At 39.6% G+C, this 22,203-nt stretch overlaps 1 protein-coding gene across 2 annotated transcripts in view; it reads left to right on the forward strand.

Moving 5' to 3' along the window:
* Window positions 1-737: 737 nt before the first annotated feature.
* KCTD8 (potassium channel tetramerization domain containing 8) overlaps window positions 738-22,203 on the forward strand; it is an 88,554-nt gene continuing 67,088 nt past the window's right edge. For both annotated transcript variants that reach the window (XM_040556177.1, XM_040556178.1), the window contains exon 1: window positions 738-1,658. In XM_040556177.1, the coding sequence (XP_040412111.1) occupies window positions 815-1,658 (844 nt within the window). In that variant the 5' untranslated portion in view covers window positions 738-814. The remainder of the gene's footprint in view (window positions 1,659-22,203) is intronic.

Genomic DNA, 22,203 nt, shown 5'->3' on the forward strand with positions numbered 1-22,203 from the left:
CGTTGAGCTTCTGCCACAGCGCTCTGAAAATCAGGATCCCGGCGATGCATGCAGCGTTTGCGTCCCAACGCGGCCTGTCAGAGCCATACCACCGGCACGGCTGAACACCCGTTTCTTTGATGCCCTCAATTAAATTCCTCCCCATCCCTCGCGGTGAAGGCGTGCTGATTATACGGTGAAATATGTTGTCATATGCACCCTGCTGGATGCTACTTTTGGACGGACCACCGTCATCCTGGCTGTGAAACTCTGCAAGCGCCGAGCGGCGCGGCAGCGTAAGGGAGACAAGGGGGGGAGCCTGAGAGGTTTTTAAGCGGGGGTAACAAATAAATAAATAAAAATAATCCGAAGCGAACCAAAAAAGCCACCCAGCAGCCGAGGCGAAGGGGAGGAGCCGAGCTAGGGGCTTGGCTCTCCCCTGGGCTGTGCTTGGCAGCGCGGCAGCGCTTCGCCAAGTGCCAGCCGGCTCCGGGGGCTGCTCGGCCGCGGGACCACGGCTGCTGCGGACCCCCTGCCGCCGGGCGGGGCCGGGCGGGGCGAGGCGGGGCCGGGCCGGGCCGTGCTGGGCCGGGCAGGGGAGGGCCGGGCAGGGCCGTCCCGGCGGCGGGGCAGTGAGGGGGCGCCGCGGGGCAGGTGAGGGCCGGCGCCGCGCCCCGCGGCGGAGCCGGAGAGCGGCGGCTCCGTCTAGGCGCTTCCGGGCGCGGCGGGGAAGGAGGAGGGGTGGGGTGGGTGGAGGGAGGGAGGGAGGGAGGGAGGTCGCCTTTTTTAGGAGGGAGACCCTCCTTCGCGGCCGCCTGCCCGCCCGCTCGCAGCCATGGCTTTGAAGGAGGCGGGCGGCAGCATCCTGCCCATCAGCGACATGGTGTCGGGGCCGTCGGGCTCGCCGTTCCCCGAGGTGGTGGAGCTGAACGTGGGGGGCCAGGTGTACGTGACGAGGCACTCCACGCTGCTCAGCGTCCCGGACAGCACGCTGGCCACCATGTTCTCGCCCTGCCGGGGCGGCCCGGCGGCGGCCCGCCAGCTGCCCAGGGACAGCCGGGCGCGCTTCTTCATCGACCGCGACGGCTTCCTCTTCAGGTACGTGCTGGATTACCTGCGGGACAAGCAGCTGGCGCTGCCCGAGCACTTCCCCGAGAAGGAGCGGCTCTTGCGGGAGGCCGAGTACTTCCAGCTGGGCGACCTGGTGAAGCTGCTGTCGCCCAAGGTCACCAAGCAGAGCTCGCTCAACGACGAGGGCTGCCAGAGCGACCTGGAGGACAGCAACTCACAGGGCAGCAGCGACCGGCTGCAGCGGGCGGCGCTGGACAAGCGCTCGGGCTTCCTCACCGTGGGCTACCGCGGCTCCTACACCACGGTGCGGGACAACCAGGCGGACGCCAAGTTCCGCCGCGTCGCCCGCATCATGGTGTGCGGCAGGATCGCCCTGGCCAAGGAGGTCTTCGGCGAGACCCTCAACGAGAGCCGGGACCCCGACCGCCCCCCCGAGAAGTATACCTCCCGCTTCTACCTCAAGTTCACCTACCTGGAGCAAGCCTTCGACCGGCTCTCCGAGGCGGGCTTCCATATGGTGGCTTGCAACTCCACCGGCACCGCCGCCTTCATCAACCAGTACAGGGACGACAAGATCTGGAGCAGCTACACCGAGTACATCTTCTTCAGTAAGTGCTGCCCCCGGGGGGGTGCGCGGCGGCGTCCGGCGTCCGCTTAAATCTGCGTCCCCACTCCCCTGAATAAAAAACAAAAGCACCTTGCTGCCCCCCCACCCCCTAAAAAATACTCTAAAAACGCCATGCTGTCCCGCAGCAACGTGTAGCTGGGGGAAAAATGGGGCTGCAACCCCTCTTTAAGCATTGTCACCCCCACAGTACTTTGTCTAGGGGGAGAGCCCGGGGCTGCCTGATGTCTCCGGAGTCCAGATGGGAGCGGTTCCCCCCCCCCCCCCCCCCCCCCGACACAGTTGGAGAAATCGGGGCTGTTCGCACCTTTTGGAGGCGAATGTGCCCTGGGAAGGAGCAGCCCCCCTGCCCAGTGTCGGGGTCTCCCCGCAGGACATCGTGGCAGGTCCCAGTGCTGGCTGCGCTGCTCCATGGTGCGGGGACTGCGCTGCTGGAGCAGGGAGAGAGGAAGGGTTTTTAATATTTCATTACTACATTGCCTTCAGCTCTTGTTAGCTGCGGAGTAAGCACTCTGCTGGCAGCGGGCGCGCTCCTGGTGAGGGCAGCAACGGCAGAGCCATGTCCCAGGGGAGCAAGAAGGAGCCTGGCTCCAAGGGAGGAAAAAACCCAAATGTATACACAAAAACTCCGTGGTGTGTACACAGCTCTTAAGTAACTCTGCTTGTCGGCTCTGCGTAGCCTTAAAGGTTGCGGGTCACTCGCAAATAGGGGAATCAAGCGATGGAGAATGCAGGGTTTCTGTCTTGCAAAGTACTCAGCCCTCTGTAGGGCAGGGATTTGGACTGCTGAAACAGCAGCTGGATGGAAAACACCAGCCCTTGGCAGAGATCTGTCTCTGAAAGGCAGAGGTTAGCCTTAAACCTTACTGGTGTGTTTGGGAAGGGAGCCCTGCTGTTCTCCATCCCCTGCCTTGTTCCTTCTACCTTTGTGTGGTCTCCTGCTGCCTGAGGGCAGGAGGAGCGCTTTTGTTGAGCATCCATCTGCCCCTGGGTGGGATACACAACCCCAAACCCCACCAGGAGTGGGGCTAAACAGAAGCAACCTGTTCTGTGTGCAAAACCGGACCTGTGCACAGGATTTAATAGAGGAGGGAGATGTGAATGGCTTTCTATTGGGAGGAGAAGGTCATTCAATAGTTCACGTTGCTCTATGTTATATAGGTGGTGACCACCCTTTGGTGAACAAACTTCAGTTCTTCAGTCTTCAAAACTATGTTAAAACAGCTTTTGAAGATTCATTATGTAACCCATCAAGCTGATCATGTCTGATTAGGAGATGTGAAAACTGAGTTGTTGGAGGAGCTTTACTTTCTTCTGGGTGGACTTAATCATGTAAAATATGTGTTAATTAATTTTTCTTTCTGAAAAAAAGGGATGTACTAATTTTCAAAATAGTAGAAATTCCTTACTGTTGTTATCAAGACTATGAAATAGCCTGTTCTGTTTGCTCAGACATAGATTTTTTATGTGCCTAATTGTTTGTGTGCATTTGTGATGCTTACAATGTTTTGGATTCTTTTGCATGTGTTATGATGAGGTTGCTGTACAGAACAGTGCTCTAATTCAGATCAGCATTCCAAATTAATCCCCGGTGTAATGCCACTGATTTATGTGGAATCATGCCAGGGATGAATTGGATGTTGTACACCACGATTTCTTTTTTGGCTTCCAGCTTACCGTGTTATAACAAGTAAAACAGGTAGTTAATTACTTAATTTGGTAAATGAAAACTTCAGTTTTTGCCTAATGTTATTATTTTTCTCTAATCCTGGGTGCAAACAATGGCTGAGCTAAAGTAGGCTTAAAAGAAGGGGAACACATTTTAATTTTTGTAGCCTAGTTTGACAACCTTTGCTTAATGTAACTTTATAAATTTCTGTATGATTATGTGATAGACTCTTCCAAAATGTAGCAATGTTGAGATAACTTAAAAAATAAACAAACAAACAAAAAAGAAAAACAACATCCAAATGGGAAGAGAAGCAGGCAGAGCATAATGTCTGAAGTAATGCCTTAGGGATTATTTTTCTTTTTAACTGACTAAATGTCTAGTTGATGGAGTCTCTGATAAAACAATGCTTTATAATGGAGGGCTCTGGATGGATTGGGTGCTTTCTGTAGTTTCTGACTCCTGCATAAGAATCCATTGAAGGCACAGCAAACCTTGAAAGCCTGCCCTGCTGCTGTATACCGGGGGGAGAAGACTGGTCAAGGTTACTGACTGTGGTCTCTCCAAGACCGTTTGCCAGGACCGTATTTGTTTATTCACTTACATAAACACAGCTTTGTACACATCATGAACACCTGTGACCAGCAGCTATATTAGTTATTGGTTTGTAATTCTATAGCAGCCACACAGTTTTCTCTCCAACTGTTTCTCCCGAGGACTTGTGGACAATTCTGAAAGTGTGGAAAAATACATGAGGATATACACATTCTAGCCATTGCCTTAGATCAGGACAAGCTGAATGAGTTTCTTCCCGAGCTACTAAGGAACATTTGAAGGCCAAAGGTGGCCTTTAATCTCTGCTTTGGGAAATGGATTTCAGGTCTGTTTCTAGTGTATCTCTATCTTCTGTATTTTGAATTGAAAAGACCATCTCACTTTTTAAGAAAATAATTTCCACTTTCTGAAATGTTGTGACAGATGAAATTCACTTTGGGTACTAAACATAATTTAGTTAGTTTTTAGATTGCATAGTATCCATGGATGGATTATTTGATTCAATTCTGACTCAAGAACCAGGGATTGTTTGAGATGATGCTTTAGACTTTGGCAACATGTCCTGACGCATAGAGAGACAGGCTTCCTTAGTGTGCATAATTCTTCTTTTTTTTTTTTAAAAAAAAAAAAAAGAGAAAAGATTTACTTGCCTCCAGTGGTGTGCAAGCTATCACCTATGCAGTGACTGCTTCATTTGTCTCCACAATTACTACATATTGATGGCTCAGTTCTGGAAAGTGCTCAACAGATCTGTTCCATGTATCTATTACAAACTCTGTCTCCTAATGGCCTATAAAATTGGTAGCTTTTAATGTGGTATTGAAAGGGCTCTACTAGAGTGCATCACTTTTCCTTTTTTTTCTCCCCAGTAGCTCAGCTCTGAGCTATACTTGCTCAGAGCCTGAAGACTAACTAGGGCTATTGAAGCTTACAGACCTTAACCCATGGGAGAGTGATTTGGTTCTGTTAACACAGTATGAAACGCATCTGCAGTTTGGGAAAGAGGCTCAAGCTCTTTTGCTGCGTTAGTTTCAGGCCATCACGTGGACCACTGTTTTAGTTAATTACCTGTTGGTGTGCATAGGAGATAGCCCTCACAGAAGTTCCATCTCGATGGAGATGGGAGACCAGAAGCAAGGAGACCATACTTCACATGGCTGCAGACAACTTAGCAAACCCTGTTAGCAGGTCTCTTTGTAACGATTTTGTGTAATTTACATTTTTAAGCTTTTGCCTTTCTTTTGTGGTTCACTGTATCTCTTGGTGCTATTGTGTAATGTAGAATTGCCTGTGCACGCTATTACTATATTTTTTTCTTCTGTAGAATCTAATTGGTCTTAATGGATTTTACATTTAACATCTGCTACACAATCTGACTTATGGGTGTTGAGAGCGTCATGCTCAACTGGAAGCTATCCACTCTGAATTGACATGCATACTGTAAGAAGAAGACAGTAATATTTCATGAAAAAACTGTCGTATTCTGTTTCAATGTCCCTGTTTCACGTGACGTTTTGTTTCCGTGTCTTTTATTTTTATTCATAACAGGTGATGTTTGCATGAATTTATGGCACTTATTTTCCGCTCGGTCATAGTATGCAGAGATTACACTGGTGTATCTGGAAATTTTTGTAAACAAGTGTTAATAATTTCATAATCAGTAGTGGAATAATCTGTTGGAAACAATGAAAAAAAAGAAAAAGAAAACCACTCCCACCTCAAAAACAAACAAGTAAACAAAATACCACACCACCACCTCATTGTTTATATCTTTGTAATACAGAGGAGAAGAAAACAGGAGGTGATGATTGAAACATGGAGAAAAAACATAGGTAAAATAGTTTGAGATGTTAATTGTTCTGTAAATGCCAAATCGAGTTCAACATCCGACTGGGATAGCTAGGGGGCGGTGTGTTGGCAGGTAACCCTAAACTGCTCTGAGGGAGCAGTGTCAGGAGATCCATCTTGTGGGTGGTTTCTGTGGCAATGCCAAGCTGCTCTTCATCCATCACTATTTGGTAGTGTTTTTGCTACATGGAGTGTGTCTTTGATACTTTTTTTAACCTCCCTTTTTATGTATGGAATGAATACCTGGAACTTGCTAGGCTTGGAAAAGAAAGGAGACTAAACCAAAAGTAAAATAAGGATATTGCTTCTCTGTGGAACGTGAAGGTGGGCTATTTTTTCTGAGCCTGAATCAGTGTCTCAAAGATTTGAGTGGAAATTGTTGGTGTATTTAATTCATCACGTCTCCCTGCATCACAAGTGTGATGTAGGAAAGCTTTAGATTTCTGACAGTATCAGAATCTAGGAATGTTGGTCCTGGTAGGACTATTGCATGATGCTTTTTAGAACTTAGTGACTTTGTAAGTTGTCCTGTGACTTCGGAGAATTGACATACAACTTCAGGATATTCTGCTTATTAGTCCAGTTAACTCTAATATTGTTTAAAAATATATAAATAATAGTATGCTTTATCTTGTCATCTTCCAAAATGTATGCCCCTGAACTTAAAAGGATGAATCAAAGCATACAGTCATAAATTACTATTATGAGAATATTTTCCTTATGCCACCATTTGACATAGTGAAATAATCCAGACTACTGAAATTGATATTCTAATTTCAGTCATCATTTCAATCTACAGACTCAATTTCAGGGACTGATTTTTTTAAGATATGAAATTAAAAAGGAATTGGAACAAATTCTGGTTTTCAATAAATAATGAAAACCAGAGTTTCTCTACAGCTAGTGCGTAAAGACACTGCACTAAAAATGATACCGGGAACCTTTTGATTTTCTTAAATTCAAATAGAAGTATGCAAGACTCAATACAATGATTTGTGATTGAGCTTTAATCATTATATCTACATTCTGCTCTTACTAAAATAAAGTTAAATTTTTAAGTACTGTATAACCGCTTTAATGTTTGGAGCTGAGGATTGGGACTGTTGCACAGTATTTTAAAAGTAAAATTGGGGATTGTCAGAGGAAACATCTGTCCTGGTATTATATACTAGGATCACTACTAGATGAGTAACAGATTCCTTGATACAAGCAGCTATTATTTCTGGTATTTGGAAATGGAAATACACTAGTTTTGATAACTATTCCAGACTTATACTTCTTATGCATTGGTTGGGAATGAAGTTACAATGTTGGAGAAGCTGACTTTGCTGGTTCTCTAATATTTTGCAGGAAAACTGCTTCTTGGTGTCAGATCACTTCATGCATTTTCAAGGATTTATGACAGTGGTTGCAGGGAAATGTTTACATTTTGACAGTGGAATGAGCAAATCATATCTTATTTTTTTCTTTATTGTCAACATGAATTTCTAGTTACCTACTGTTCAAGCACAGAATTTGTGTACAAAAGTTTTTCATAGTATACTGTTCCAACATCATGATTTAAAATTAAAACATTACTGCTAATAAAATATATTTTGAAACGTATTTGCTTTCACAGTGTGATATGGCTGGTAATTTCACTGCTGCTTTTCTCCTTTGCAGCAAATACGGAATTCATTATGCTGTGATGAGAATTTGTGTGGTGTGCAAAAATTCACTGAGCGCTGCACAAAGAGAGAGCTCAACAATACTCACGTTATCCTCTTTCTGCCACAGTTCTGCGTTTAAACATATTTCCCCAGAAATGAAAAGCCTGTCAGCCAGCTCCCAAAGATAAAATGCTACGGGCGTGAGGAAAGACTGAAGTGGTTTCCACTAACCTAAGCCTAAGAAGGGCACTCTTTGTGGCCCAGCTGAACATCAGCATGATCTGAACAAACCATCCAGAAATAATCAGTCACATTTTGGTGTGTTATCAGCTTAAGGGTGAGGTCTTTGCTGAGGCAGGTATCTAGGACAAAGAAGGAAAGTATGGAAGGTGGTATGCATCCGTTTCACTCCTGTGGGGTGACCAGGACCAGCGTGGTGCCTGGTACAGCCCCCAGCCAGCATTGCTCTGTTCTCTCAGCAGCTAGGCACATCCTGGGTGTCTCTGCAGAAGTGAATAGCATGGCCCTGCTCTGGTCTTCCCTCTCATTTTCTATCTCTACTTTTGGATTACTCTACTGCCAGAGTCATGTAAGAAGTCTATTACAGAGTTGAGTTGACCAAGGTCATATTTACAGGGTTTTTCTACAGTACAGGCTGATTATTTGGTTGGAGGTTGTTTGGCTTGATATAATTGTTGAGGAAAGCTGGAGTCACTATACCAGATAACATCTTAACTTGGCAAGCAGATACTGATATTTTTGTATCTGAGGATGCCTATTTCATTTCTCATCGCTAGACTTTTCTTACTTAAAGTGGCAGGAATAGTAATGGCACTCTCAAATGATGGCTCTTAAATTGAGCCACAAGTCCAATGGAAAATCCTGTAAAAAAATTACCTGGGAAAACTTCATTTTTCTTTAGCAAATCAAATGCTTCATGATGGATTTCCTGGGGAGGTTGTTCACTCTAGCTTGATAAAACTGCATGTTCTTTTTGAGAAGAGGTAATTTATATTCTAATTAAAGTTCATATATTAACTAAATGTTAGGAGAAGAAAGTGCTAGGTCTGAAATGAAATTATCATTCTCAGTAGAGCTTAAGTACGTCTCTTTAAATATTTTGCATTACTTCTATTTTTTTATTTTTAAATCAGTAATGACCTTTGTATATTTAGCTTTTGCCTCATACACATTAAGGATTGTTCAGTGTTTTTTAAATTTTTTTAACCTAAATGGGATTAATCATACAAATAGTGTGTGAAACTCACACTCAAGCCCCATTCACAGCTGCGAGATAGACCTTCACTGGGACTGAAGCACCAAATAGTCTTGCACTAGTCTTTTACATCAAAGTGAAATTCAAATTACATGAGTAATTATTTAGTGTCATAATTGTTTCTAGTACACAAAATCCTGGCAGGAGGCAAGCAGTGATGATTTATAATTTTCATGGCACTTGTAAAAGAATTGAATGCAACCATTCAATTTTGGTTGCGTTTTATCACAATGTGGTAACAAAACTTTGTTACGTTTTGATAGTTTAGTTTCAGAAGACGTTTAAATGAAAGGGTGCATCTAGCTGCAAGGTGCCACTCCACTTATGTAAACACATCTCTAAATATTTTCAGGACTTCACCACACATGTAAATATCACAGTGGTGTCAATGAATGTTTCCCGTTTTTAGTGAAAAGATGAATACAATGGTTTAAAAATGTTTAAGCAAGTATTATTTCATATTTATGGTATGACTTCTATCTTGTCTTTCCAAGGTTGGGAGCAACGTATTTACCCATTCTTTACCCTATGGGTGCCAGCCAGGCCATAAACAGTGGGAGGACTGCTCTCAGTGATTCATTCATCGCCATTTCTCCTGGTCAAAATTCAGTTGTTCCCTTTCTCATTGTTCTCATATTCCTGAACTCTGTTGCAGGGGCTTTGAGCAAAGGAGGCGCAGAGACAGGAGCCACTGCCTCGGGGGATTGCCTCCGCCTCCAGGCGGCTTCTGCTGCCTCTGAGCTATGTGTGCTTGTCAGGTTTACTTTGTAGTGCTTGTGTACACTGTGCCTGACTTCTTTTCTGTTTCAATGATATGCACTTAGTGAATAAGGAAAACCATAATGGATTATAGAATAAAAAAGTAATAGAAATTCCTTTTGAAGGGGATTCGACAACACTTTTACAACACTATGAATAACAGTCCGGAGACAAACAACTCAATCCAAAGTGCAAGTACATGCAGCAAGAGTAACTAATGCATAGAAGTAGATATGCTGCATGTTTCCTTTGGGGGAGAAAGAGAGGGATGAAAAACTAAAGAGAAATCAACACCGTCATTATTTTTTATTAATGAAATTAAATATTCCAGCTTTTTATTTAGCATGCATTCAGTCTTACTGTACATAATATATAGAGATGTTCTCTTTGCATTAGCACAAAGATGTGATTCAGAAATGAAATCAGGCAGTGTATTTTATTTATTTGTTAAAACCTTCAGATGTGTTTTGTATCTTTTCTTCTTCATCCTTACTGGGATTTACTCTTTAGTGGTATTAACAAACACTCCCAGAGAGAGAGGAGTTGGTGCTCAGGGACTCTTGTCACATTTTGTTGTAAACAGACTTCTGCAACTTAGGATAATAGTGAAATTGTTGTGTATATACATTTTTGAACATGGATGTTCATAGGTTCTTTCAAGGTTTATAACTATGTAAGTGTATTCTGTGGAAGTTATTAAAGTATGTTATCATTCCAGAGGCTTTTAACCAGTAAATATTTTGTATAGCTCTTGGATATCTGTGAAGCTTTTTAAATTTGTTAAATAATAAGAAGAAATTCATGTCTAAATTCTAATGCAAGCATGTCTATATGCATAGGTATGTGTATCATGTATACATACATGGTTAATGATACTCAGAGGTATATAATCTGGCAACATTGTTCATGATTCAAAGGTTTTTCCCCAGCAGAGTTAGCAAGCTCCTTTCTTTATTCAGATTACTAATGAAATACCCATGTCTATCCTATCTGATGGTCGCAGTTTAAGGTACAAAAAGAATTAAAGTGGACATACGCAGTATGATTTTAAATGCTCAAACACAAGGTATTCTTGTCCTTTTGCACAAATAAGCAATTTCCCAGAATAAATGAACTTATTAAGAGGAAGAATTTTCTTTTGGAAGATCAGTTCACTTTTCCTTGTCTTGATTTCATTTACCTACTTGATGATGACAACCTGTATATGAAAAAACAACCATAAGTGGGCTCAGTGGATACTATGTCACCTAGTAAAAGTAGAATTTATTTTTTTTTAATTCTCCCCTGTCCTGGAGAGATGTAAGAGTCTCTAGGGCTGATTTTCAGTTTCTGTTTGACGTAAGTATATCCAGAGGATGTTTATTAAACATTTTCCACCTTTGTCTGTTTGCTGCTTATTTCCATACTTGCTTCTCATCTCAGACTTGCTCATCTTTTTTTCTATTTGTCTTTTTCTCTCCTCCCCCTGTGCTTTGCATTTTTCCTTCATCTTTCTGTTCAGCTAATTGCCTCAATTCCACCACTTGCTCCAGAACTGAGGATCTAAAGCTTGCATGTAATTTTCTTACCCTGCTCAGACTAGGCTGGATACAAGTCACATCAAGATGAAAGTTTGGTAGTGGTATGCACTGGACCATGTACTTAAACTATTATGCCTTATTGACAGGACATGCAAGTTTGGTTTTGTTTTCCAAATATATCTGGTTTCAGTGAAAAAACATGAGCTCAGCTAAAGATTTTGAAAGTTTAGATTCACAGTATTTCTAATATCAAAATGCCAAAGAGAAATCTACTTATTCCTTCCTAACTGTGTTCCATAATAGCTGAATTAGAGCATGAATGTAACTTGGAGAGTCTGTGAAGTATATGCATTATTTGACCCTTTATAAGTATAATAAAAAAGGGGTGGTGCCAATATTTGTATATAGTGAAATATATTTTAAGGATGACTGATCTTAAAGAGGTCCAGAATTGCATATATATACCCATTATAGAAATAAATAAAAAGCTATGATGTAGTTTTTTTCAATATGTTTTCATAACTTAAAAACAGTTTATTATAACAAGATGTTTTTGTTTTTTTTTTCCTGCCTATTAATCAAATCTCCACTAAAACCACCATACCAGCAAAACTTCCAGAGTAATGATAAATATCTATTATGTGTAAGTAGAAGTATTCTGTAATGCTTGTGGTCTTTAATCCAAGGTTCTTTTGTTCTCATTGGAATTCACGAATACTAAATAATATGAAAACAAACTACAAAAGTGTTAGAAGGCAGATAAAGTAAGTCTGGAAAATTTATCAGGGTTGTCTTTTTCCACTGTATTGTCTACGCATTAAAGCTAAACAACATTTTCTGCTAGTCTTTCTTAATAAAGACAGTTTCTTTCCCTTTTTCTTAAGTCACCCATTTATAGCCAGTAACCTCTCAGTATTGTTGTTTGCAGACAGCTGTTACTATTTCTGTTGTTAATGCCTACTGTGGCTTTTTAGTTGATCTGAAACAAAGTGGAGGCATGGTTACTCTTGCCTTTTCACCTATTTTTGTCTCTTTCCAGTGCTTAGGAATAAAAATATCACTCATTTCATCCTTCTAAAAATAACTGCATGCAATCTTGTAAGAGTGTGATCAATATTACTGAAGCTACTTGGACTTCAGGAAAAAATATCAAAACAATTCAGCTATATATGATGCAAGATAGAATAGGATAGTTGTTTAAGTAAGGTTGGATCTGTCCTCTTGTATCCAAATTTTTGGCGTTAAACCCCCCACCTTCCTTTTTCAGTGGCATCCATTCTCAGAACCAGTTCTTGAGAGCAGGAACTGTCAGTATCTGTGTATGTGCATATGCCTTATCATATTAAAACAATAACAAAAAATGTGAAAGGAATATAACTATGAACACTAATTTGTAATCCCGCTTGCAATTTTTACTTTCCTAATACCTGTAGAGTTTAATTTTCTATGTTAGCAATTCCTTAATAAACTACACATAGCTGCTACCTGTTTCAGTTTTGCCATAACTCAAACATCAATTTCTGACCATCTTCTTTTTTCACATGAAATCTTTTCATGCTGTCAGTTTGTCTCAGGGGATATAATAAATGAATATAGCATTTCTAAATGTTATAGACAAAGATAGACAAAATGTATATCCTTAAGCTATCATCCCCCCCTCCAAAAATTGAGAATAAAAGCTAACAATATCTGTAAGCTTTAGAATAATGCTGTAACTCCATAAGATAAAAGATACAAACTTTTCAGAAATTTATGGGTTATTTAGTATGTGACATTTTGAGTACTGATTGAATTTTTGTTTTTTCCCATAACCTGCCAAGATTATATATATTCATATAATCATTAGCCATCAGCCTGGCCTCCAGTCATAACAACACTCACATTTTCACTTGCACCCTTTCATTACTTGTATTTTCCACCTGCAATGGAAGTAGTTTGGTGTCTAAATTGGTGAAATTATGCCCCTAAATAACTGCATCTGTGATCACATTTAATTACAGGAAGAAGAAGGCACTTGCTGTAGAAGAGATTAGGGTAAATGCTGCCTGTCTAATCACATCCCTGGTGGCTGAGCTCTGGCAGTGCTTTATTCCTAAATCCTCTTGCTGTGGAGGTGACAAATAAAGCCTGTGTGGTCTGTGCAAGTACATGTTTGGGTCTATTCAGAGGCTTTAGTTTTTTAGTCTGAGGGATGTGACATACTAGGGGCGAGCTGGATGTGGGTCCCTGCTGCCAAAAATATGTGGGGGCCTCTCAGTGTCTTTGGCTAGGTGGGCTGAGCAGGGGTGTAGGCCTGGGGCCCAGGGCTGGGCTCTGGGGAGCTGAAGTCTGTCCTTGCTGTGGCCTTGCTGGGGGTCCTGGGCCTGATATGGGATCCTGGCCTGTGAAGGAGTCCCACGTTGGTGGCCAGGGTCCTTAAAGCCAGGCCTGGCAGCAATGGGTGGAAGGAATTTGCAATTGCCTGCTTTCTGGGACTACAAGCAGAGAAGCCGAGAGCTGTGTCCTCCGAGCACTTGTGGCAGGCCACCATCACGGGATTGCTTCAGAGCCTTGAAATCCCAGGGCAGTGATTCATGGCTTTTTTTTTTCTTCCTTCCTCCATGCAATTTCATGAACTTCTTATGACACAAAATACATGAGAAATAACTCCTTGAGTTATTATTATACATGAAAAGCAAGGGTTTCTGGTCAAAGACACCAGGAAGGCAAGAGTTATACCTAGCAAATGTTTATTCAGTGATGAAGCACGTTATTTGAGTTTCTTCAATGGTGCTGCTGAAATGGTGTAAATTTAATAGTAATCTTCAATTTACTAAGGTTGATCCAAAGATCCAAATATTCTTTACATTTGGGTACAAAACATGGAGTAGGAAAAAAAAAAAGCTTGTGTTATAAGCAATAGGTAACCTGGAAACAAAACACCTAGGAAAAAAAAAATTTGCTTTTTAGACTTATGTAAAAGCGCTTGATTTTTAATTAGTATTGACAAAGTGACTGCATGCAAGCCTATCTGTGTTGTAACACTTAAGATGCATGAAATGTTTAAAGGAGCTTGGGGGGTTGCTTAGCTGCATTTTCTGAAAACAGTAAAAATACTCTGAAGTTTGAGAAGATGCACTTTTTTAATCTTTAATACATCTGTTTGGAAACAGTTATCTTCTTTTAATCAATAGTGAGGCTACTAGCAAAAGCAGATATCCTTTTTAATGAACCATATAATTAATCACATTTGAGAATAGCATGAGCCTAAAATTGAGCTCCAAATCAATGCATATAGTCTTGAATGTATTTTCAGAAAATTCAGAAAAGTTCAGGGAGAATTTCCATCTGCACTTTGAGTACCAGTCAAACAGTGGGAATAGGAGAACTGAAGTTTATGTTGCTGGTTTGGAAAACTTGGTGGTTCTTACCTTCATGACTGGCAATAAACCGTACTTGTTTGACGACTACTTTATCCTGTGGTTATATTAGAGGTTTAGCAATACAGAAATCGACATTTTTACCAAAATTCACCTTTTTTTTTTTTAAAAAAAAAAATTTCTATTAGTGTTTACCTCTCAGTCATTATTATTGCTCAATTAAATGAGTTTGTAACAGCGTTACTACTGTACAACAGCAATAGTGGTAAAAGCTATTTACTGTATTATCAAGTAGCTGTATAGCAAAGCTATTGCAAGTTACTGGGTAATTACTGGTTGTTCAGAATGGGTTGCCATAATTTCTGTCCAGGAAGGTGTGTGGTGTTAGACTATGGATCAGTAAATTAAGACTATTTCATATTACTTGTAGCAGCTGTGTAACACTCAGCTTTAGAGCTTCTTAATAGACTTAGAAGTTCCTTGATAGAAGGAAAAAGCCTCTTGCATTAAGGCATTCAGGCATTGGAATAGGCTGTGCCATGATGCTGTGTATGTTGGGCATCCTTGGAGGTTTTCAAGACTCAACAGGATCAAGTTCTGCTAACCTGGTTTGGCCTCATAGATGCCAGACCTTTTTTTTTGCTTTGAGTTTTGAGCAGAATGTTGGATTAGAGATCGCCTCAATTACCCTGTGATTCTGTGCTAGGTGTTTTAACTTAGTATTGGAACTGCTGCAGGTAAATGAAGTAGATTATAGAGAGCTTTAAATTCTGATCGCTCCAAATGTCACGAGGTTCAAAACCTGAACTTAACGTTATCATTTTACTTACTTTTTTGTATCTTACATCTAGTCTGAACTGAAACAAATACTCCAGGAAAATGTTTTTTTACAGGACTTTCTGGCTTAAATTCAGAACCGTAGAATGTTGAACAGGCCACAAATAAGAAAGTACTTTACACAAATTTTACAAAATTAATGTTGGATGTTACTATGGTGGTTGATCAACTTTTGCTTGAAGAAAGACATGTAAAAAAAAATATAGTAAACCACTACTCTTTAAATCTCTAACCACTTTCATTGTCATTCTTGAGACATAGATACCTCCTATAAAATTTAAATATGACAGATCACCTTGGATTTCTTTGGGATTTTCCTCATTTTTATATTTTTGATTGGTGTTTGGTTTCTTTAGTATGACATATTTTTGCTTGAGCTCTTCAGCCTCTGTATTTTTCCCCAGCACAGCTTGAGTCAATTTACATAGTAACTGAAAATATGCTGAGCAGAATTTTTTTGGTAGCTTGGAAAATTTAAGAAACAAATCATAAAGCAAACATGAACTATGCTGAATTACTTTTTAGTGGTTCTCATGGATTTATATTAATCTATCTGTAAGTACTGATTCATTAATTCATACCTTCTTCATAAGATATGCCTGATCTATAGTGGATTTCTAAAGCTATCCAAGGCCTAATAGGGAAGTGTCAGAAACCTCATTGGGGGAATATCTGTTTTGATTTTGTAGTGTTGTATTTGTGATTTTGTATTCCAGTGGCTAGAAAGTCTTTTTTTTATCATTATGTCTGATTTACTACCACGAAAATCTATCAAATTGTGAAGGAAAAAGGAGACGAGTTAGAACTTTTTCCCTTTTATTGATGTTTAAAGGCTTCATGTCCACCATATGTTCCATTGTGGTGCATCTTCAATAAAATGCTAAGATGCTACCAAGAAAATGTTGTCATGTTACATTTTTTTGCCTTACAAGTTATAAATGTTTAAATGTGTGTTTAAATGAGTTTAAATGTGTGTATTTTTAAGTTGTTTTTAATTATCCAAATAATTAATGCAAAAGGAAAAAGTCTTGATTGTGTACAGTCTATGACAAAAAAAGAAATTTATTATGGGTTTCTCCTGCTGTTATTTCATCTTCTGTAGTATACCTAGAAGAAACTGCTAGACATTCAAAACGATGAGCTCCATTTTCTTCTTTCCATAAGCAAAGAACTAACTTCTGTCCAGGATAGGACAATTCTACGCATAGACCAGTTGTTCACGATAGCAGAGAGGGAAGGAAGGGTTCCTGAGGAAGAGCAGCCACGAGGTTTTGGTAGATCCTTTCTGTGCCTAAGTTGGTGTTATGTCATAGATGCAGTGAGCCGTGGAGTTTAACCCCTCAGTGATTTGCATGGGCCGGCCTCCTCATTTCAGGACTTTTTAGGCTCATCTCCAGAGTTTAATTGATCTCACAACTCTGCTTATGTCTGTCATCCTTTCTTCCTGGAGGAAGAAAACGCGGAGGGACAGATAATTGCTTTTTATTTTAAAAATAAAAGCCTTTCATTTATGCATGATCATGTGAATGAGGAGCTTAGTGTCTGTTGGTGCTATGACCTCTTTTCAGTACTCTCTTTCTACCTTTATTTGGATATTACCATTGGAACTACAGTAACAAATTATCAACGCAGTATTTCCAAATATTTCTTAAATCTGATGTGTCATAACCTTAAATCTATATATCTTATATTGTATCTATATTTATCTATAAATGTTTAAAGAAAAGGCATTAGCTAGATGTGATACCCTGGCTTAGTACTCTGAGTCATATTGTGGTGGTTTGGGAGGAATATAAATAAAGTACTTTATGAAATGTATTTTCCTTATAAAATTATTGACAGGAGTTAAATTCTTGGCAAGATACTTTGCTTCTTTTCTTTTTATTAACATTTAAGAAGTAGATAGCTGCACCAGTATGTTTCAGGATGTTATTGCCATATCTCATATGTCTGTTATTTTTTCATACATTCTTAAATAGTCAAACAAATATCTCATTGATCCTTGGTGATTATTAGAATGTTTAGTGTTGAAATAATTTGTTTTACCATGTGACTCATAACACAAAGGAATTCCTAATTGATTTTGCATAAACTAAGAACTATTTGTTTCATCTTGGGTGAAAGCTTCTTGAGGTCGTTGCATTTAGTTCAGTTTATATTTATATGTAAATTGTATCAAAATACAATTATTGATTTTAACAATCATTGTATGTAATGGTAAATTCTACATCAAATAAATAAGAATTATCAACTATAGAAGATTATGCTAAAGTAATTCTGCTTTTTATATTCTTCTTTATATTTTTTAATTCTTCTTTATGAATTATACTTTTATACAGGATTTTCTAGCCACATATTTCTCTTTTAAGATGATGATGTTTCACCCCTCAATGGATAGGAAAATAGTCTCACTGGCACATAAATACATTTTCTCTTTTCTCTCCTCCAAATTAACAGTATTTCTACAGCATTACTGGAGACAAAAAAGTGACTACATTTTAATCAAGATGCAGAAACTAGCTATGTGGCCTCTAAGAGACATTGGTTCAGCCTGAGTTCGAAGCAGGATTTTCTTGTGGTGGGGATGATAAGGAATATCTGTACCAGTTAAATAACGCTGTCATGGTATAGTTTGGGAAAGAGGCAGACTAGGTTGTTACTTGAGTAATTAAAATTCTTGATTAGCTGAGTGGTAACGTAGAAGTTATAGCAAGTTATAGAAGTAAGAAACAATTTATGATAACGTTTATGATAATCAGTCTTTATAACAAATCTGCAGTTTTTGTAAAATTATGGGCTATGTGCTTTTGGTTTATATCATTTGTACGTAACTTCAGTGCAAAGTTGGTCCAAGCAAAACAGGTCAGGTCCTTTTTGTGTCCATTGAGCAATTGTAGATAATTGCACAGGATGCAAAACAACAGAAACTTGTGGCTGTATTGAGAGAAATCTTCTTGAAAGATATGAGAAGATCTTCAGCTAATGCAGAGACAAAACTGAAGAGTCCCTGATCTCTGGTTGTGCAGTCCATCTGTTAAGATGCAGTGCTTTTCATAGACTGTGAGTTAGAGAATAAAGCCTTGAAATTGTAAGTCTGAAATTAAGTTTGTGCTAATTAAGAAAAAGCTCTTTTAGTAAAAAATTCTTGCTGTTAAATACTGTAGAATTCTATTTTTAGCTTTACAAAAGTCACTTCAAATGAGGCTACAGGGATGAAGAGCTCTGATGAACCTGTCTGCCCTGACACAGTACAATCTAATGGAAGCCATTGCAGTCTGTCAAGTCAAGCAGTTTTCTATAAAAGGCAGGATTTATATATATTTTTTTAAAGAAGAGTGACTAATATTATGAATGGAATGTTTTATATAGGTTCAAAACATTTGGTGGAAGCTGATAGCATTTCATCTACCATGTTGCTGAACCTTTTTTTTTTTTCTTTGTTTTTGTTATATTGATTTTCCACACTAGATGGCAGTGCATTAGCACTAGTGCATGATAGGGGAATTGATTTAATTTGTCCAGGGGGGAACAAATCCTTCTATTTCGTGCTTCCTTATACAAACATAGCTCAAAGAATTGCAAAGGAGACTGGATTACAATCAGCCACATATGGGTGTGCAAAGGAAAATGCAAATTATTTCTCCTCTTCTGTTGTACAAAAGAAAATCCATTCAAAGTGATCGAACTAGGCTTGCATTGGCTGTAGGTGAAATGAACCAGGTCTCTTTCTCTGTGCTGTCCCTAAAGAATTGCATCCATAGAAACTTCATACGAAGCATTTTATTGAGTTAGAGCTGAGAATACATCCAGACTCAGAGCAGATTGCCTCACAGTTTTGAGCCATGTGTTGTCTACACTGAGAAGTCAGGGAGAGAAAAAAAAAACAGCTTCCTTCTCTTTCCAAGAAAACCACGTGCTGGAGAGGTGGGGATGGAGAGCAGAGAGAGATGACTGGGGTTTGGGGGGGAAGGAAAGGTAGTTCCTAGGTATGGCTTTAGCCATACCACCCAATTTAGAGAATCCAAAGGCAGGGACGGGGAGAATGAAGAAGTGCCCACTGTAGGAGAAGGTCAGGTTTGCGACCATCTGAGGAACCTGAAGGTGTTCAAAACCATGGGATGAGATGTATCTAAAGGTCCTGAGGGAACTAGCGGATGAAATTGCTAAGCCACTACATTTGAGAGGTTCTGGCAGTCCAGTGAAGTTCCCACTGACTGGAAAAAGGGAAACATAACCCCCCATTTCTATAAAGGGGGGGGGAGGGGGGAAGGAAGACCTGGGGAACTACAGGCCAGTCAGTCTGAACTATGTGCCTGGCAAGGTCATGGAGTGGATATTCCTGGAAACTATGCTACAGCATATGGAAAATAAGGAAGTGATAAGTGACAGACAACATGGCTTCACTAAGGGCAGATTGTGCCTGACAAATCTGGTGGCCTTCTGTGACAGGGTTACAGTGTTGGTGGATAACGGAAGTGCAACTGATGTCATCTACCTGGACTTGTGCAAAGTCACTTTGACACTGTCTGGCGTGACATCCTTCTCCCTAAATTGGAGAGACCTGAATTCTATAGATGGACCACTTGGTGGGCAAGGAATTGGATGTATGGTCGCACTTAGAGAAAAATGTAAAAGCAGGAAGCTTGGAGTTGAAATTTAACTTGAAATTAAGATATAACGTTTGAAATTTATCGGTGAGGGCTTTCAAAACATAAGGTTATTAAAAACCAGACCCCCCCAAAAACAAACAAAAAAACCTACAACCCCTTGTCTCTCATTTTTAATCCTCGTATGTAAGGACATGAGGATTTTGAAAAAATGCAAATATGAATAGACTCTGTGGTCAAAAAAAGTCACATGCAGTACCAGGAGAAATTAAACATCTTAAAAGAAAAGCAGCAGTTGAAATAATAAAAAAAAAAAAAAAAGGTTGGATGCAGGAATAACTGGTTGTATGAAAAAGAGCTGAAAGAAAGAGGGTATAAGAGACTGAAAAAAAAGGTATCAGGAAGTCAAGAGTTACCAAAGAAATATCTTTCTCTATGTGGATTTCCTGAAGAGTCTCTTCATGGTGGGGGCTTGCTCAGAAATAAGATCACTGTTTCAAGTCTCATTCAAATTTATACTTACAGGAGATAAATTCGCTGCACCACCTTTATCTTGCTCACTGGAGTTAAGCATTTTAAAATCAGGAAAGTTTTTGCCTGGAGCTGGGAAGACTACTGCCATGAATATATTTTCTTAAAGAAAATTTAACTAAAGTTGGTGTCTCCTGGGACCTCAATGAATGCAGCTTCTGCCTTATTTATTCAGTTTTATTTTATTTTTTGCTATATCTCTACTGAATGAGCTGGATAAAAACAAATTGAAATGCAGGAAAACAAATTTTCTCTCACTGGTTTTTACTAGGTCTGCCACACTAGCTGAAATTTCATTAATACTGCTGGCAGGAAAACCAAAGGAATGTTTGCCTATCTTTTACCATGATGTTCACAGAAACTTTATCTTTTAGCAAAATGTGCTGCTGTTACTTGCTGTAATTTTTTTGTAGTTCACAGAAAGCAGTAGTCCTGCCTGTAATTTATTACATAATTCTGCCAGAAGATGCAGATGGCTTGCTATAAAAATGCAGCTCAAATTGTATTTGACTTAAACTATTCCTTGTTTGTTAGGAAAAGCAACAAATGGTGTGAAGTCGGAATTTGTCAGGAACTTTGTGCTAGAAAGTGAGCCTAATTCTTGGGACAATTATGTGGGAGGTAGAAGTTGCCAGTTCTTTAAATCAGAGAGAACAAATGACTGAATATAGACCTCCCACCTCTGACTTTTCTAATCATCAGGTTAGGTTGTCAAGAAAAATACCTACTCACTTTGCAACTGTTTTTTTTTTTCCTGAATTCAAATATAAATATGGTGCCTTGAAGATTTACATAAAACAGAAACTTGTTTTCCAATTAGGCTTCTTCTTCCCATCAAGAGGAGACATAGCACAGAGCTGTTAGAGGAAAAATGTCTGGGGTATTTTAAGGAAAAAAAAATTATATCTATACAATCAGTATTTATAAAAGTTAATATTTGTTTATATGAACAGTATTATGCAGATATTTAAAATGGGGGGAGTTATTGCTGCTGTTGTTGTTTTTTATGTTCTGTCTTGCTTTTGTTTTCTTTCCCAAACATCTTGTGGTCAGATGATGAATTTGGATTTTCTTTTTGATGTAGATCTTTGGGAATTCTGAAAAAAAGGAGTCTGAGAGTAGGTGAACTACTCCCAGAGTTTATCTTCCTTTCAGTCTTCTGTTGTGAGCACACAGTTTCACATACTGGATGATAAATGGTAGCCAGAGATCTAGGGTCCCTCTGGGTACCCCTCTGCTAGAGTTTCTTTAATATTAACATAATTGCATTTTCAGAGGCTCCGCTAACCAATCTGGGTAGTATGCAGATCAAAATCCAGTTTAAAAAGAAGATAAATTGTAAACATTCAATGTAAGTAGCAAAGAAACGTAACATCTATATTTTTAAAATAATTAGAGAGTCTCATTAGAATGTGGTTATCTCATCAGTAGATTTGTAGCCATTCTCATGTTTTTTAAAAGCAATGTTAAGCATTTGGAGAAGCAGCAGCAATCTTCATGTTCAGGCAATCCATGAGCATCTTGCTCTAATAGCAGTTTTTTATCTTGCTCATATGGCAGTTCTGATTAGATCTGAAGAACAAATGAATGACAGGATTCTTCAAACCACCCAAATGACTTGTCTTTACTCATATCTGTGATTTATTTGTAAACAGTTGGTTTGCTTTCAAGAATCAGGCTTCACAAGCAGAAGGAATACATATTTGTTAAATTTGCACACCCATAATCCAAGCTTTATTTCCTCAAAAAGGCAATGTGCTCTTCCAGACTATTTTCTTGGGTTTACTGTGGCTGTGTTTTTGAAAAACAAAACAAAATGTCACACCTATCCAGTTTTGATAATCTTGACATTCATGAAGAGCACATTCATTATGGGTTCCTACTACTACTTTCCCTCCCCAGTGTTTTGCTTGCCTCC

Source organism: Cygnus olor, chromosome 4 (genome assembly GCF_009769625.2).
Source record: "Cygnus olor isolate bCygOlo1 chromosome 4, bCygOlo1.pri.v2, whole genome shotgun sequence".
In the NCBI taxonomy this organism is placed as follows: Eukaryota; Metazoa; Chordata; class Aves; order Anseriformes; family Anatidae; genus Cygnus; species Cygnus olor.